The sequence below is a fragment of the Hemicordylus capensis genome, chromosome 6, assembly GCF_027244095.1.
Source record: "Hemicordylus capensis ecotype Gifberg chromosome 6, rHemCap1.1.pri, whole genome shotgun sequence".
NCBI lineage: Eukaryota > Metazoa > Chordata > Lepidosauria > Squamata > Cordylidae > Hemicordylus > Hemicordylus capensis.
Genome location: NC_069662.1, coordinates 5778602 through 5794787, shown reverse-complemented (window position 1 = coordinate 5794787; position 16186 = coordinate 5778602). Strand labels below are relative to the sequence as shown.

General features: G+C 49.6%; 1 gene segment (V, D, J or C); it reads left to right on the top strand.

Moving 5' to 3' along the window:
- The first annotated feature begins 7294 nt into the window (after positions 1-7294).
- On the top strand, positions 7295-15782 carry LOC128328771 (immunoglobulin heavy constant gamma 3-like). The segment is given in 5 exon segments: positions 7295-7334; positions 10879-11169; positions 12260-12589; positions 13564-13887; positions 15298-15782. Coding segments are annotated over 5 exon segments (1305 nt in total).
- The last annotated feature ends 404 nt before the right edge of the window (positions 15783-16186 follow it).

Below are 16186 nucleotides of genomic sequence, written 5' to 3'. Positions count from 1 at the left end.
CATGTTGGTTGGTAAACTATAGTCCAAACAAGCCTCAAGAGGCAAGAGAGAAAGCATAAGCACTTCATTAATAAGAGGATAAAAGACAATGGGTGGGTGATTTTGCTGTTGCTCTGCTTTCATTCCAGCTTGTATTACTGCTCTTTTGGGATATTGAATATTTCATTATCATAAGTAAGGGGGTCCTAATCTTGGGTCTCCAGATGTTGTTGGACTTCAACTCCCATCAGCCGAAGGGTCACTGGGAGCTGCAACTGGTATTCGCAGGCATCCTGCCTCTGAGGCTGGAAGTGGCCTATAGCCCTCCAACTAGTAGCCGTTGATAGCTCTCCTCCATGAAGTGATCAAACCCCTCTTAAAGCCTTCCAGGTTGTTGGCTGTCACCACATCTTGTGGCAGAGAATTCCACAATTGTGTGAGGAAATACTTCTGTTTGCCGGTCCTAAATTTCCCGGCAATCAATTTCATGGGATGACCCCTGGTTCTAGTGCTATGTGAGAGGGAGAAGAATTCTCTCTATCCACTTTCTCTACACCATGCATGATTTTATAGATCTCTATCACGTCTCCCACAGTCATCTTTTTTCTAAACTAAATAGCTCCAGGTGCTGTAGCCTTGCCTCATAAAAAAGGTGCTCAAGTCGTGGTTGGTTCTGGCCCACCAGGACATTTGAGTTGTGCACCTCTGCCATAAGGGAATATCTTACAGTGCTCACACATGTAGTATCCCATTCAAATGCAACCAGGGCAGACCCTACTTAGCAAAGGGGACAATTCATGCTTGCTACCATAAGACCAGCTCTCTTTCCTGTAGAGCACCATCAAGGCAGAACAAAACTATATCATCCTTTCTTGTAAATGATGAATAAGCAGTTAGGAAGGGGAGTATGAGAATCAAAATCATAGATTTTGCCAGGCTCTTGTGTATGTTTCATTCTGACAGAGCATGCACACACAGGCACACATAAACACATGCACATCATAGTTGATTGCAGGGGGTCCCAACTTTTCAATAGAGGTTCCCACACCTTGGGTCCAAAGAACTTGGACTACTGCACCCATTTTCCCCATGACAGTTATTTTTAAAAAGATCTGTCATGGTATGGAGGGAAAATATTACCCATGGGGTGATCCAACACACCGAGACAGCACACCTGGTTGTGCCACCCACTAGGGTCTCACGATGAGACAGGGCCCAAGATATTGCCTGAGGGACATGACCCAGCTAGTAGGTATCATTTATCCAACTGTACCTCAGTGTACCTCAATGACCATCTCCCATTGACCATCCTTAATGGCACCCAAAATCTGGCACTTGGGTTGGTCATCACAACTTGCCTCATGGTAAGGCTGGTTCCACACAAGGAGCAATTTAAAAATACCTCAACATGGGTTTTATCTTTCTCTACACTGGCCCTCCATGAAAACTGCACAGTGGTTCAAGCACACTGAAGGCCTTGGCCCCCTGAAGGATGGCCCAGAGGCCCAGGCACCTTAAGAAAACTGCCCCCTCTCTCCATTCCAGTTACTCCACCCCATTGTATGAAATAAGAATTAATTGAGACGCCTTTGTCTGGGGCACTGAAAAAAATGATATAGAAATGGTTAAAAGCAATAAGTGAAGGGGGAGAACTATTCCTGCTCTCAAGCCTGAATTAGCCATTTTAGGCTGGTTTCATGGTCAGGTCATAGTGGCTGACTGTATCTCCTATATATCACTTTATATGCATCCTGCAACATAAAGGCAGTTAGTAAGTTGAATTAATTTAGGCATTGATTGATTAACCAGATAATTAAGAAACATGAATGTAAGTACATTTTTTTAAAAAATGGTTGGACGTTTTGTTTGCCAGATTAACCGCAACCAACAGTGTTCTTTTACACCTTTGCGCATTACTGCATTTCAAGCTTGTGAAAACAAGTAAACAAAGCAAACAACAAACAATAGTGAAACAATGGGGAAATCCCATGTGGGTGAATGTCTCACATGATTGCCTTTGGATCCCTGTAATAGCCCCCCAGACCTTACCATGATGCTTTTTTTTAAAGACCTTTCTGCCAGATGCAAGGACATTAGAGACTGTGGTTTTATTGTTAGGCATCCTTTCTGAGAACATAGTTAAGAGGAAATTTTGCCAAGGGCCCATCAGAAAAGAGATGACTCCCAAAGAGCAACAGTCTGCAGATTGGAGACTCAGGTCAGGTTGTTTCAGTCACTTTCGGTCTTTCGATAGGTAAGTGAAAGGGGTTTTGTTCTTTACTTTCTGCACCCTGGGAGGGTAGAAACATAGATCAACTGGAGGAAAGGGGACTCTCTGGGATGAAGCAGTTGATCCAGTTAATGGCTATCGACCTAAGGATGAGGATTTGTATTTCTTTTTGAGAAATCCAGTCATGGACAAAAAGTGGGATACAAATAAGGATAAGATGAATGTTAGTGTTTAGGATCTTCATACTGATATTTGGACATTTCAAGGGATGCTAAATAGTCAGGCTTCCTGGCTGCCATCTCCCATCTTCACTTAAGGGAGGCTGGGGGTGTCGATGGATTTGCCAAAGCCCTCTCCAACCACCATGCAGCTTGGAGTTGCTGAATGGAGCACTTGGAGCAGACAGAATGGGAGCCTATCTGCATCACAACCGCTCCCTTGGAACCCAAGGTTCAGCTGAGTCTCCCAGGTGGCTATTTTAAAGACATGAGCCCCTAGGCTACCTTCCAGGCTTGCAGAAGCTCCGCCTGGGCTCTCTTATTCATGAACTGAATGTCAGAATCTGATGGCAACTGGCAGGGAGCAATGGCTCAGGGGTGTGGGGCCTAAAGATAAGCAATTTAGAGGTGGCTGGGCTTTCTGCTAGGCTGGCTAGGCTGGGCTTCTGCTAGGCTTCTGCTAAGCTGGAGGTGTCACTGGATTCGCTAAAGCCCTCCCTAAAGCTGTCACTCAGCTGGGAGCTGCTGAATGGTGGCCAAGCTGCATCAGCTCCTTTGAAGACCACTATCCAGTTGGCTCAGCTAAGCCATGGCTCTCTTACCCAGCTGAATGTCAGACTTCAGTGGAAACTGGCAAGGAGCAATGGGTATCAGCTCCACACCACTCAGGGGTGTGCTGGCAGGAGGAAAGCAGTGGAGAGGTGGTGGCTGGGCTCCCTACTCGGCTGGGAGACTCCTCAGCCCTTCCCAGTTCGGATTCCCTGCCAGGCTCCCCAAGGTAGATGTTCCTCTCCTCCCCATTAAGTGCCACTCTTCAGGAAAGCTGGGGGCCAGCAAGGAGTCTCCCTTGAAGACCTGCCCCAAACCTCATGCTCAGCTGGGCGATTTCTGACCTCCTGGATGTGCAGCAAGTTTCAACAAAGCTAGCAGAGAATAGGCGGGGAACCTCTTGGGCATCAGTGGACCTGGTGGGGAGCAAATGGTTTGCCTAAAAGCCTTCCCCAAACTTGACATTCCTCTGGAATATTTCTCACTTCTCACCTGAGTATCTGACTCAGGAAGCTGGCAGCTATCAAATTAGCAGCCTCTCAGGCAGCTGACTCGGCAGCAAGATGCTTCACCTTTCAGCCAAGTAGGAGGGTTCAAGGAAGCCAGTGGGGAGCAGGGAGGCTCCCCAAGAACCTTCTTGAATTCTGCTGCTCACGGAGGAAATTCCTGAACCCTGCTACTTGGATTTCTCTCAGATGAGGGATCACCCGAGGGATCTCTGTCCAGAGAGAGTTGGTGGGGAGCAGGGAATGTGCGACCTGAAAGCTTTTTGCTCACCAGAGCTATCTCTGACCTCCCAGATTCGCAATAAGCTTCAAAGGAGCTGGAGGGGAGCAGGGGAGCTACCTGGAAGCTTGATGCTCACCAGAGGGATCTCTGACCTCCCAGATTAGCAGCAGGCTTCAAGGAAGCTGGTGGGGCTCAGGAGAGCTCCCTGAAAGCCTGTCCCCAGCCCTATGCTCACCTGAGGAATCTCTGACTTCCCAGATGTATAGTAGGCTTGCAGGGAGCTATTGGGGATCAGGGGAGCTACCTGAAAGCCTGCTGCTCACCAGAGAGATCTCTGACCTCCCAGCTTAGATGCAAGCTACAAGGCAGGGAGCAGCGAGGTTTTTGGAAAACCTGCTGCTCAGCTGAGGGATCTCTGACCTCCCAGCTTAGCAGTGGGCTGGCTGAGAGGGAGCTGTCAGGGACCAAGGAAGCTACCTGAAAGACAACCCCACAGCCCGGTGCTCACCCGAGGGACCTCACAGCTTAGCAGCGTGCTTCAAAGGAGCTGGTGGGGAGCAGGAGAGCTACCTGAAAGCCTCCCAGGAGCCAGGGTGCTCTCCCCAGAGGCATTTCAGACCCAGAGCTTAGCAGTGGGTTTCAAAGAAAGAGGCAGGGAGCAGGGGTGCTCGCTGATAGCCTAAGCCTAGCCTGAAGCTCGCCAGAGGGACCTCTGACCACCTAGCTTAATAGTGAGCTTCCAGGGAGCTGGAGGGGAAAGAGGAGATCTCTGAAAGCTTCCCCCAGCTCCCCTGAGGTCTCTCTGACCTCTGAGTTTAGCAGTGGGCTTCAAGGATGTTGGTGGAGATCAGGAGAGCTCCCGAGACCCCAGCTTAGCAGTAGGCTTCAAGGGAGCTCAGGAGGAGCAGGAGAGATACCTGGAAGCCTCCCAAGAGCCAGGGTGCTCTCACCTGAGGCATCTCTGACCTCCCAGCTTAGCAGTGGGCTTTGAAGAAAGAGGCAGGGGGCAGGGTTGCTCCCTGATAGCCTGGGCCAGGGCCTGAAGCTCACCAGAGGGATCTCTGACCTCCTAGCTTCACAGTAGGCATCAAGGGAGCTGACAGGGAGAATCCTGCCCCCAGGTAGCACCTGGAAGCCTTCTCACTTGATAGATTTCTGATCTCCTAGATTGGAAATAATCTAGTGCCGATAATGGGAATGACCTGAAGCCTTACTCCCAGCTTAATGCACACCTGAGGGGCCTCCGAGATCCCAGCTTAGCAGTGGGCTTCGAGGGAGCTCAGGGGGAGCAGGAGAGATACCTGGAAGCCTCCCAAGAGCCAGGGTTCTCTCACCTGAGGCATCTCTGACCTCACAGCTTAGCAGTGGGCTTCAAAGAAAGAGGCAGGGCACAGAGGTGCTCACTGATAGCCTGAGCCAGGGCCTGAAGGGCCGGGGGGATCTCTGACCTCCTAGCTTAACAGTGAGCTTCCAGGGAGCTGGAGGGAAGAAGCCGAGATCTCTGAATGCCTGACCCCAGCCTGGTGCTCCCCTGAGGTCTCTCGGACCTCCCAGCTTAACAGTGGGCTTCAAGGGAGCTGTAGGGGAGAAAGGGAGCTCCCTTAAAGCTGGACACTCACCAGAGGGATCTCTGACCTCCCAGATTTGCAGTGGGCTTCCAGTGAGCCGGAGGGAGAAAGCAGAGGAGGTCACTGAATGCCTCTCCCCGGGCTGGTGCTCACCTGAGGGATCTCTGTCCTCAGAGTTTAGCAGTGGGCTGAGACAGAGTTGGTGAGGAGCAGGGGAGCTACCTGGAAGCCTGATGCTTACCAGCGAGATCTCTGACCTCCCAGATTCGCAATAAGCTTCAAAGGAGCTGGAGGGGAGCATGGGAGCTACCTGGAAGCTTGATGCTCACCAGAGGGATCTCTGACCTCCCAGATTAGCAGCAGGCTTCAAGGAACCTGGTGGGGCTCAGGAGAGCTCCCTGAAAGTCTGTCCCCAGCCTTATACTCACCTGAGGAGTCTTTTACCTCCCCGATGAATAGAAGGCTTGTAGGGAGCTAGTGAGGAGCAGGGGATCTACCTGAAAGCCTGCTGCTCACCAGAGAGATCTCTGACCTTCCTGCTTAGCAATAAGCTTCAAGGAAGTTGGTGGGGAGCAGGAGAGCTCCCTAAAACTCTCCTGCTGCTCACTGGATGGATCTCTGACCTTTCAGCTTAGCAGTGGGCTTCAAGGGAGCTGGAGGGGAGAAAGGGAGCTACTTTAAAGCCAGACGCTCACCAGAGGAATCTCTGACCTCCTAGCTTAGCAGTAGGTTTCAAGGGAGGTGGCGGGGGAGCAGGGGAACTCCCTGAAAGTCTAGTGCTTACCAGAGGAATCTACAACCTCCCAGCTTAGCAGCTAGATCCCAGGGAGTAGGGGTTTGCACGGAACCAGCAGTGGCCAATTCTGCAGCCAGTGGCGGGGGGGGGTTACCTCAAGGATTGGGGAGGGTGCTCTTACACACACATCTGCTGTATTTCCTCCACTGGTGCTGTACTCAGAATAGCTGGTGCAGGTTGGCAGCATACCCTCATCCTGCCCTGGCCAGCCTCAGACCAGAAGTGGCCAGTGCGTGTGCAGGGCAAACACGTGCGTGTGTGTGTGTTTGTGTGTGTATGAGAGCACCCTCCCCAATCCTTAAAGGTAACCCCCCCCCTGCCGCCAATGAACCTTCCAACCACTGGCCCTTCAAACCGGTTTGGCGGTCCATCAAAGGACCGCCAAACCGGTTCAGGCACATCCCTACCAGGGAGCTGGTAGAAGGTAGAAGGGGAGCTACCGGAGAGCCTGATGCTCACTGGAGAAACCTCTGACCTCCCAGCTCAACAGCAGGCTTCAAGGAAGTGGTCAGGGGGAAAGGGGGTCATCTTTCCTGCTTCAAACTCCCAATTCAGCTGGGAACTTGCTCCCCTCCCCAGTGTGCCCCTGGCCTCAAAAGGGCCATCAGGGAGCAACATTTCTTAAGGTTTTGCAAGCAGCTGTTTTGTTTCCTGTCTGATGCCTGAAGCAGCCAGCGCAGGTGAGAAAGAAGAGGGTTAGGGCTTGAAGGACTCCTGGATCCCCCTCCCTCCTCTGAAAGATGAAAACTATGCTTTAGAAAGGCAGGCAAGTGAAGCATCTAAAGACAACTTCTTAACTTATCTCTAGTGGTGGTGGTGGTGGTGGTCTGTAGCAGGGGCACTGAGCGAGTTGGCTTTTGTAGCTACGAGTCCCGAAAAGAAGGTGGAATCGGCTTCAGTAGGGATGGAGGGGAGGGGAGGCCCTGGATGGAAACGGAGGTTGTGCTTCATGGTTAAAGCAGTGGTTCGGAGCAGGAGTCGCTGAGCGCCTCGACCCCTGGGGCTTACACTCAGCTCCCGGGAGTTAGAGAGTGGGTGCACTGATGGAGAGAACTCTCAGGTTCTCTCCTCAGCTGCGGGAGGGTCACTGGCTCCAGTGGGGAAAGCACATGCAGGCAGGCTTCAGGGGGTTTATCCCCAGCTTGAGTCTCGGTAGATCAGAGATGTTGAGGTGCAGCAGTCCTGGGTTTTATACCAGAAGATTTGAAGGACCTACAGGAGCCTAAAGCACCTCCCTCCCATGCCAGGCCAGTGGAATGGTGCAAGTAAGTTGTTACCAAGGGCCCTGGTTCCTAACCTGCTAAGCTCTGGCTTGTAAGTAACGATGTATAGAGCCAAGGAAGCTGGCGTGTTAGAGGAAAGGTTGCTTCTGGCAGCTAAGCCGGAGTGGGCCGGGGTACTACATCCCCTCAGGCAAGGTGCAAAAAGGAGCAGATCCCTTTCAAACCAACCCTTGCAAGCTTTGAAAATGAGCGGGGAGGTGGGCAGGTTCCCAGCAGCCTCCTCTACTCTCCCATGCTTCTTGCAAGCTTTGTAATTTGTGTGGGTAAAGGCACTCCTTGTAAAGTCAGCAAGGGCCAAGTCAGCACCCAAGAGCTGCTCTGATAGCAGGAGCCTTGGGCATCCTGCCGCCTTCCTAGCACCCCAGGAATCTGCTGCCTGAGGCAACATCCTTACCTTGCCAGGTTCTACTAGGAGGGGTTCTGTGAGATGGGCAGGGTCTCATTGGTAAGTCCCTGGGGGCCTAGAAAGTGGGGGTCCGCGGAATAAACATGGAGGGGTCGAGGTGCTTCCTGAACATCCGTGGAAGGCTCCTGTGCCTTTAACAGCTCAGCCAGCCTGCATGTGAAACTTTGTATAGTGGAAATCAGCATTACTGCCTGGTCATTATCTGCAGATCAAGCCATGGTTGAGGGCAGAGGAGGAGGAGAAGCTGGTGCAGAAGCCATTCTAGCTCTGTTGCCCGTTTGGGAAGGAGCATTTCTTATTATAGATAGGGACATAACTGTAATAGGGCAAGGGGAGACAGTTGTCTTGGGGCTCACTACCTTGGGCGGCGCCCCAGAGGCGAGTCACATGACTGACTCCCTCAGCCACACACCCGCCCGGGCTTCCTTCAGTTGTATGCATCCTCCGAAATTGATGTGAATGTGAAGACCTGGAGCTACCAGCACAGCATGTCTTTCTCTAGGACCATTAAATGACTTGCATCGTCCACAATTTACAAAACCTTTAAAAAAATATTTTAGGATGATGTTCTATTGTGGCACATAGATAGATAGATAGATAGACATAGACATAGACATAGACATAGAGACATATATACACTATGCTTTTTGTTACCACTATTCAGCCTCATTTAAGATTTCTTTACTTCACTTCATGAGCTGAGCTTCGGGGGGGGGGGGTTAAAATCTTGTCTCTGGTCCCACTACAACCTTGTTACATCCCTGAATTAGATCACACAAGAAGGGTCTATTAGATTGCGGGTCTTGTGGTCAGGACTCCTGTCGTTTAGCTCCAACCATTGGTGAGAATGAGATGTAAGGGAGAGTTGCCATCTTTTCTCTGGCAGAAAAGACTGCCATCTTTTCTTTGGCAATCAACCATGTTTTATGGGGGTTTTTAGATTGTGAGCCCTTTGGGGACAGGGATCCATCTTATTTATTTGTTATTTCTCTGTGTAAACCACCCTGAGCCATTTTTGGAAGGGCAGTATAGAAATTGAATTATTATTATTATTATTATTAATAATAATTATTATTATTATTATTAGCAGCAGCAACAGTAATAATAACCACTGAAACTGTCCCCCCCCCCTCTGCTTCTCCATGCTCTGAAAAGCTACACCTGCTGAACTTTTGCCTGTCGTGGAGCTATCAAAGGCCCATATATTTGGCAGGGGAAAGGTGCCAGTCTTAGCCAAAAATGTAGATCAAGCCGCTGATATTTCAAACAAACAGGAGACAGTGCGGGGAGGAATAGGGTTTCCACATATTTTTCCTGGCCCTACTCTCCTACTGGTTGGAAAGTTGGCAATATTAGCCTCTGGGCTTGTTAGCCTGTCCAGACATCTGAAGTTGTGGTAAGGACTGTCTTACCTTCTCAAGCAGAAGTGAGTCTCAGCATTCTGTTAGAGATACACTAGACTGGGGTTTCTCAAACATAGGTCCCCAGATGATGTTGGATTACAATTCTCATCACCTCCAGCCTCAAACCTCTTTGCCTGTGGATGATGGGAGTTGCAGTCTAAAAACATCTGGGGGCCCACATTTGAGCAACCCCAATCTAGACTTAGTTCAGCAAAGGGGCATCAAGTTGTTCAGAACAGTCGCTCGGAGCACAGCTACTAAACATGGAAGAGGATTCTGGGATGGAAGGAGGCAGGAACCAGAGTCAAGGCTACGGTTAGGGTTCCAACTTTTCTGCCAATGCCTGCTTTTTCTTTAATCTCCAGAAGTCACTTTAATCCTTAGATGTCAAGGGATAATATGCTCACCTCCATGCCCTAAAAAGCTCCACCTAAAGATCTCCTAGACAGCAGGCTTTATTGTGAGGCTTTACTGTGAGTTCAAAGTTGCCACACACACAAAAACGTTGCAAAAAGTGGATTTATTTATTTTTTTAGCCCTGGATGTAAATTGGGCTACACTCTGACATGCAATGAAGAACTCAAATTGTGTGTGAAGTGCTTCCCGACAACTCTCAGGGACTTCGGGGTAAATTTGGCCAATATGTGAACGCACACCTCCATTCTGGAGAAAACTTCCTACTGTTGTTATTGTTTTGCATATCATAATATTGTTGAACCACAGAGGCAGAGCAGGCTGGGTTTTATTAGTTTGTGGGCACTCCTAGATGAGCCCAAGGCTGCAGTTTGAGATCAGGATACCTGAGGACCCACAGCACAAGTCAGGGTTGGGGGTCCTACAGGGTGTGGTGAGGCCAGAGAGCAGAGGGCCAAAGGACTGGGGAATTTAGCCAAGCACAAGGCATTCTGGGAAAGAGAGCACAGCTGGAACTGCACCGTGGAGCTAGAAGAGTTCCATCCTTAATGCTGCCACTTTTTTAAATCGGTCCTGCATCTGGGCCATTAATGGCAGCCTCCCTGACATGCAGAAATTCAGTGGGTGAAGCTTTTCCTGTCATAGAGGCAACATGGTGGGAAAAAGCTTCACCCACTACATGTCTTTTTGTTGGCCTGCTCTTAAAAGTAGTGGAGCACAACCAATAGAAGAATGTGTTAAATTTATCAAACCATGTTTGCAAGGTGCTAAAGACGGATGGGGCCTGTCGTTGCTGAAAAGGGAATTTCAGTTTTGTCAGCTGAGAGTGGTTAAAAGCAAGTCCGTGCAGGTGAGGCAGGCCTGGCCCCGAGAGGAAAACCGGAGCAGGCTAAGAGCAGATGTACCCTGCAAACTTAAATTAAGAGTCATTCCTCTCCTCAAAACTTGACAACTGCAGCTCAGGGATTAAAAATCTCTAACAGACAATTCTCAGCACCCGCACGGTCTGCACTTCCCACAGTCCTTTTGGTTAAGCCTTGAAGTCAAACCTGGCATACATTGGTTAAGTGTATATAGTATAGAGCCAGGTTCCCAGCCTTGGGTCCCCAGATGTGGTTGGACTACAACTCCTGCCATCATGGTCATCGTGCTTGGGGATGATGGGAGTTGTAGTCCAACCGCATCTGTGGGGACCCAAGGTTGAGAACCCCTGTAGTAACCCACCCTTATTCCTTGAGAAAAATGCATGCACACCAGCCTGGGAGCATATCTTGACCGCTTCTCGTGCTCTCTTCCCTCACAGCAACCCCCACCGCTCCGGCCGTCTTCCCATTGTCCCCCTGTTGTCAAGGTACTGCTGACGTCACCTTGGCTTGTTTGATCACGGGATACTTCCCTGAACCAGTCCAAGTGCAGTGGAACTCGGGTGCCATCACTTCCGGCTTCAAGACCTTCCCCTCTATACGGCAGTCCAGCGGCCATCACACCCTCAGCAGCCAGCTCACCATCCCGGATGCCAGCTGGAAATCCGGAAAATTCCAGTGTAATGTTGTACACACGGCTACCAACTCCAGAATCAATGGAGACTTTGAAGGTGAGTCTGGCAGGCTCTTTGTTGCCTCCTTCATCATCCCAAAGAGACGTGTCAGGTAGAGAAATGATGGAAAACCATTACAGTTTTTTTAATTCTACTGTTTCATATTTGTCTAATACCAGTAGCATATTCAGCTGCTTTGTAAGGCCCTTGGCTTAAATCGTTCAAACAAATCAGCACTGCAGACCACACACAAATATTCCCTGCCTCCATGAAGCTTACCGTGGGGATGACCAGCTAGGAGTGAGAAAAAAGGATTGGGCAGATATCTAGTCCAGGGTGGCCAACCTGAAGCTCTCTAGCAGTTGTTGGGCTATAGCTCCTGGCTGGGGGTGATGGGAGTTGTAGTCCAACAACAGCTGGATAGCCTCAACTTGGCCATCCTGATCTAATCTGGCCATGGCATATCTATAGCATACAGAAGGCCGTGCAAAGCTTAGAGAGGCACCACGGAGGTGATGGAGGTGAGATGGCAGAGGAGAATGGGGGGGGAGCGGAGCAGGCAAGGGGCTGCCAGTGGCTCATGTTTATAGAACACTCCCGTTATTCCACCCCTGCCCTGGCCTGCCCTGGCCTGCCACCAGCTGGTCTGGTGGTAGCAAGCATGACTTGTCCTCTTAGCTAAGCAGGGTACACCCAGGTTGCATATGAAAGCGAGACTAGAAGTGTGAGCACAGTCAGATATTCCCCTGAGGGGATGGAGCCACTCTGGGAAGAGCAGAAGATTCCAAGTTCCTTCCTTGGCAGCATCTCCAATATAGGGCTGAGAGAGACTCCTGCCTGCAACCTTGTAGAAGCCACTGCCAGTCTGTGAAGACAATACTGAGCTTGATAGACCAATGGTCTGACTCAGTATATGGCAGCTTCCTATGTTCCTATGTTACTATGCCCTGCCCTGGTTTTAAAAGAGGAACAGGTTTTGAGGAGGGGGGATGATGACGACGACGACGACGACGATGATGATGATGATCAATAAACTTTGTTAGTTGCCCCATAACAAATTGTTTTCTGGGTAGCTCATAACCAAACATTAAGAATGCCAGAGGGGGGAAAGACACTCTCATTCTCCATGTATCTCCAACCTTTCCAGCCTGCCAAAGCAAGGATCCAGTGGCACCAGTGGCCCGCATGCTCCAGTCATCCTGTACCACCCATTCTGGTAACACCGACATAGAACTGATGTGCATTATCTCAAACTTCTACCCTAAAGAAGTTACAGTCAGTTGGCTGCGAGATGGCCAAGCATACTTTCCCTCATTCACCGATAATCCCTGGAAAGATGACAACGGCTACACCTTCAGTACCACCAGTTCAGTCAACATTACCCAACAAGACTGGCAGGATGAGAAGATCTTCACTTGCCAGGTGTCCCATGAACCAACAAAAAGCATCAAAAAGGTTCAAGCCAAGAAATGCGGAGGTATTAGCAACTTTTTGTGCTGGGATTCGGCTGGGTTCATAATGATGAGAATGAACTGTGAAGGCAAAGAGAGGTAGGAGAAAAGAGGGGAGGGCTCTTTCCAGATTGTTGCGTGTCATCGCAGGTGTGAATCATTTCACAATGAAGCCTCCATCTTCCAGAAAAGACAAGACGTTCCAGGTATTATCAATGGGGATCCAGATTGTTTTTCTCAATGGGGATCCAGATTGTGCGCGCGCACACACACACACACACACACACACACACACACACACTTGGTGTTTAAGTTATTTCTTGGAGGCAGGAATCTGAGGTGTCATGAAAGATGAATGTTTCGTACCCTCAGGAGCTGACAGAATCCCATAGCAGAATGCCAGTTCAGGTTAAATTGTCTCAAGAGGATGGAGGAGCTCATGTGCTTTCCTTTCCAACATGCAGCTCAGCTTGATTCTTTGAGCCGTCTGCTAGGGACCTGCTTCCCGATAGTGAATCATTAATGCACACTGTGCAGCTGCTGTTTGCAGACCCTTGAGCAGACATTTCCAGACCCACTTCCCCTATTATTCCCCTCCCCCTTCATTTTCTGGTAGCTTTATCTGAAGGGCATAACTGAACAGCCCCAAAGTGCACACAAGTGCATCAGGCCCCTGCTTACTTTCAGGTGGTCAGCAGGTGGGCCATTCTTGTTTTCTTACCTCTGCTGCAAGGAATGCTCTTCTTAAAGGGAGTTGAGCTCCAGAAATAGCAGCCAACAGGGGATATGCACAGCAGGGCAGATTTTGGATTGTTGCTAGATTTCCTGGTTAGAATGGAGTCTGGTTTGCAAACGAAGGAAGGGGGTGGATAAACACACTGGAGTTTTGCATGTGGGAGACAGAACTGGCTTTGGACCAAGGCAGCTTAGACCAGAAATGTGATTTTAAAAGAGATGGTGGGGAGACGGGGGTCATGATCGTAAGTTTTTTCATCCTTAGATGATGATGGCAGCACAAAAATCCGAGTCCGTATCGAAAAACCAACACTCTATGACTTGTATATCGAAAGGCAACCCATACTCACCTGCAATGTAAACAACGTTGTCAGTAAAGAGGGTCTGGTGGTGACCTGGTCAAAGGAGAAACCAGGAACCCTGACTCCTGAGCCACTCGTTTTTGGTGAACTACCTGATGGCACCTTCACTGCAGCCAGCTCTTTGGAAGTCCCTGCCAGAGATTGGATGACAGGAGAGACATTTTCCTGCAAAGTGGAACATCCCGAGTTGGCTGGTCCTATCATTAAGAAGATTTCCAAGGAGAGTGGTAAGGATGAAATGGGAAGAAGGAAGAGAGATAAGCGGGAAACCCTTGGGCTAGGGGGATTATTTCCGAGAAACTCAGGGAGAGTCAATGGTCATTGTGGTTGGGGATGATCAGAAGTTGTTGGACCAGCTCTCAAGACTCAAGCCCTGTTCTCCAAATGTTACCCTTTACTAGCTTTCACCTACATGAAAACTATTGTCTGTCTCCAGCCAAGGAGCCATCCTCTGTGTCCTCCTCTGTCTTATGATATGTTTTAACCAACACATATTTACACATATCATTTAACCAACGTTAAATGATTTCCACAATCTGTCAGAAAGCAATTATCGATGTTCTTGCACCACATTCATGCATTTAAGTTGCCAAACGGGTGGCTGTTTGAATGGCAACTGGGCAAAGGCTCGTGCAGATAACCAGCCGTTATCTTAGCTTAAGGGTTCCCAATCTTGGGTCCCCTGATGTTGATAGATTACAATAGCCCCAGTCACAATGTCCTTTGGCTTTGGCCATTGCGGCTGGGCATGATGGGGGTTGTGGTGCATCAACATTGGGAGACAGAAGGTTGGGAACCCCTGTGTTGGCTAATAAACTATTGTATAAGCAACTTGCCATGAGCTTTGGAAAGTGTCCACCATGCGTGCCGTTCCAGAATATGCCCATTCATCTATTTGAAAATACCAATTGTGCCTCATAGACATCTTCAGGTGATTCTCACGATTGGCCAAAATCGGGCTAAGGGTAACCCACTTTAATAACCTCCCCTTAGCCCAGGTTAGCAGAGCGAGCGCTCCGCTAACCCGGGTTTTCCGATCGTGTATTGCCGCAGTGTGGCTCCACGGCCTCCCAGGCTCAGGGGTCTCTCCAGCATGCCTCACGCGCTCGTGCAGGGCATCCTGGAACTTCCGGGGGCTATGTGGCCCCCAATCCCCACAGCCCCCGCCAGCTCCGTGACAGAGCCGGCAGTCATGTGGGTGGCCGATCCGGTCACCCAGAGCTGCAGCCTTGATCGTCTGTGGGGAGAGCGGGTGGGTCTCACCAATCGTGAGACTCGCCTTCTTATGTCCTGCTGGGGGAATCCTGCCCACATAGGGAAATGGGGCTGTGTGAACATACCCTAAATCTCTTGGTTTCCAGAATGTACTTCTCCAATTCAGAGAAGCCCTATATATTGCAAGACATTCTTGATCATGAAAGTTACTTCAAATCCTTGACTCTGTCTACCCAAAGATAGCCCCCGTGAATAACTGGCAGGAGTACCTATGGCAGTTATCAATTCTTCCGTAAGAAGGCCTCCCTCCCTCATCTCCTCCATTCAAGATCCCTAAGCATTTGCATGAATTTGGTCTAAAAAATTTTTAAAAACACATTGAATTTTTGGCTGCAACACTTTTCTTCTTTACACTCAACTAGGCACTGCCACCGCCCCCTCTGTGTACATCTTCCGCCCACACCATGACGAACTCAACTCAGACAGCCAAGACTTGTCCATCACTGCCCTGATCAAAGGGTTCAAGCCCAGTGACATCTCCGTGAAATGGCTCAAGGGTACCAACCCCTTGCCCGAAGCCAACTATATCAACACCCCAGTCACCAGCGATGGCGACGATACCTTTTTCTTCTACAGCAAATTGAAGGTCCCCAAGGCTGACTGGAACAATGGCAATTCCTTCACCTGCATGGTTGTCCATGAAGGCCTCGCCATGAAGTTCATCCAGAAGTCCATTCAGAAAACCTTTGGTAAATAATGAAGACAACTCATAATCCAGCCTTGTTTCCCTTTCGACAGACGTTACTCTAGTGTTGTCAAACCCAAGCCATGTAAATACTTTGTGAGCATTTGCGTGTGGTCAATGGCTGAATAAAAGAGAACCCACATGAAGCCTCCAACACATAAATCCAGTATTGTGGTCTTTTCCAGCACTAGTCACTTGCATGTGGGAGGGGGCAGAAGGGTTCTGGAACAGAAGGGAGAGAACATAAGAACAGCCCTGCTGGATTGGGCCCAAGGTCCATCTAGTCTAGCATCCTGTTTCACACAGTGGCCCACCAGATGCCTCTGGAAACCTACAGACAGGAATTGAGGGCATGCCCTCTCTCCTGCTGATACTCTCCGGCAACTGGTACTCGGAGACATCCTGCCTTTGAAGCTGGAGGTGGCCTATAGCCTTCCAACTAGTAGCCGTTGATAGAGCTCTCCTCCATGAAGTTATCCAAACCCCTCTTAATAAGTAGGGGACAGGTCAGTCTCTCACAAAAAAATTTGTATATGCGGAGAGAGGGCATGCCCTCAATCTTGGTA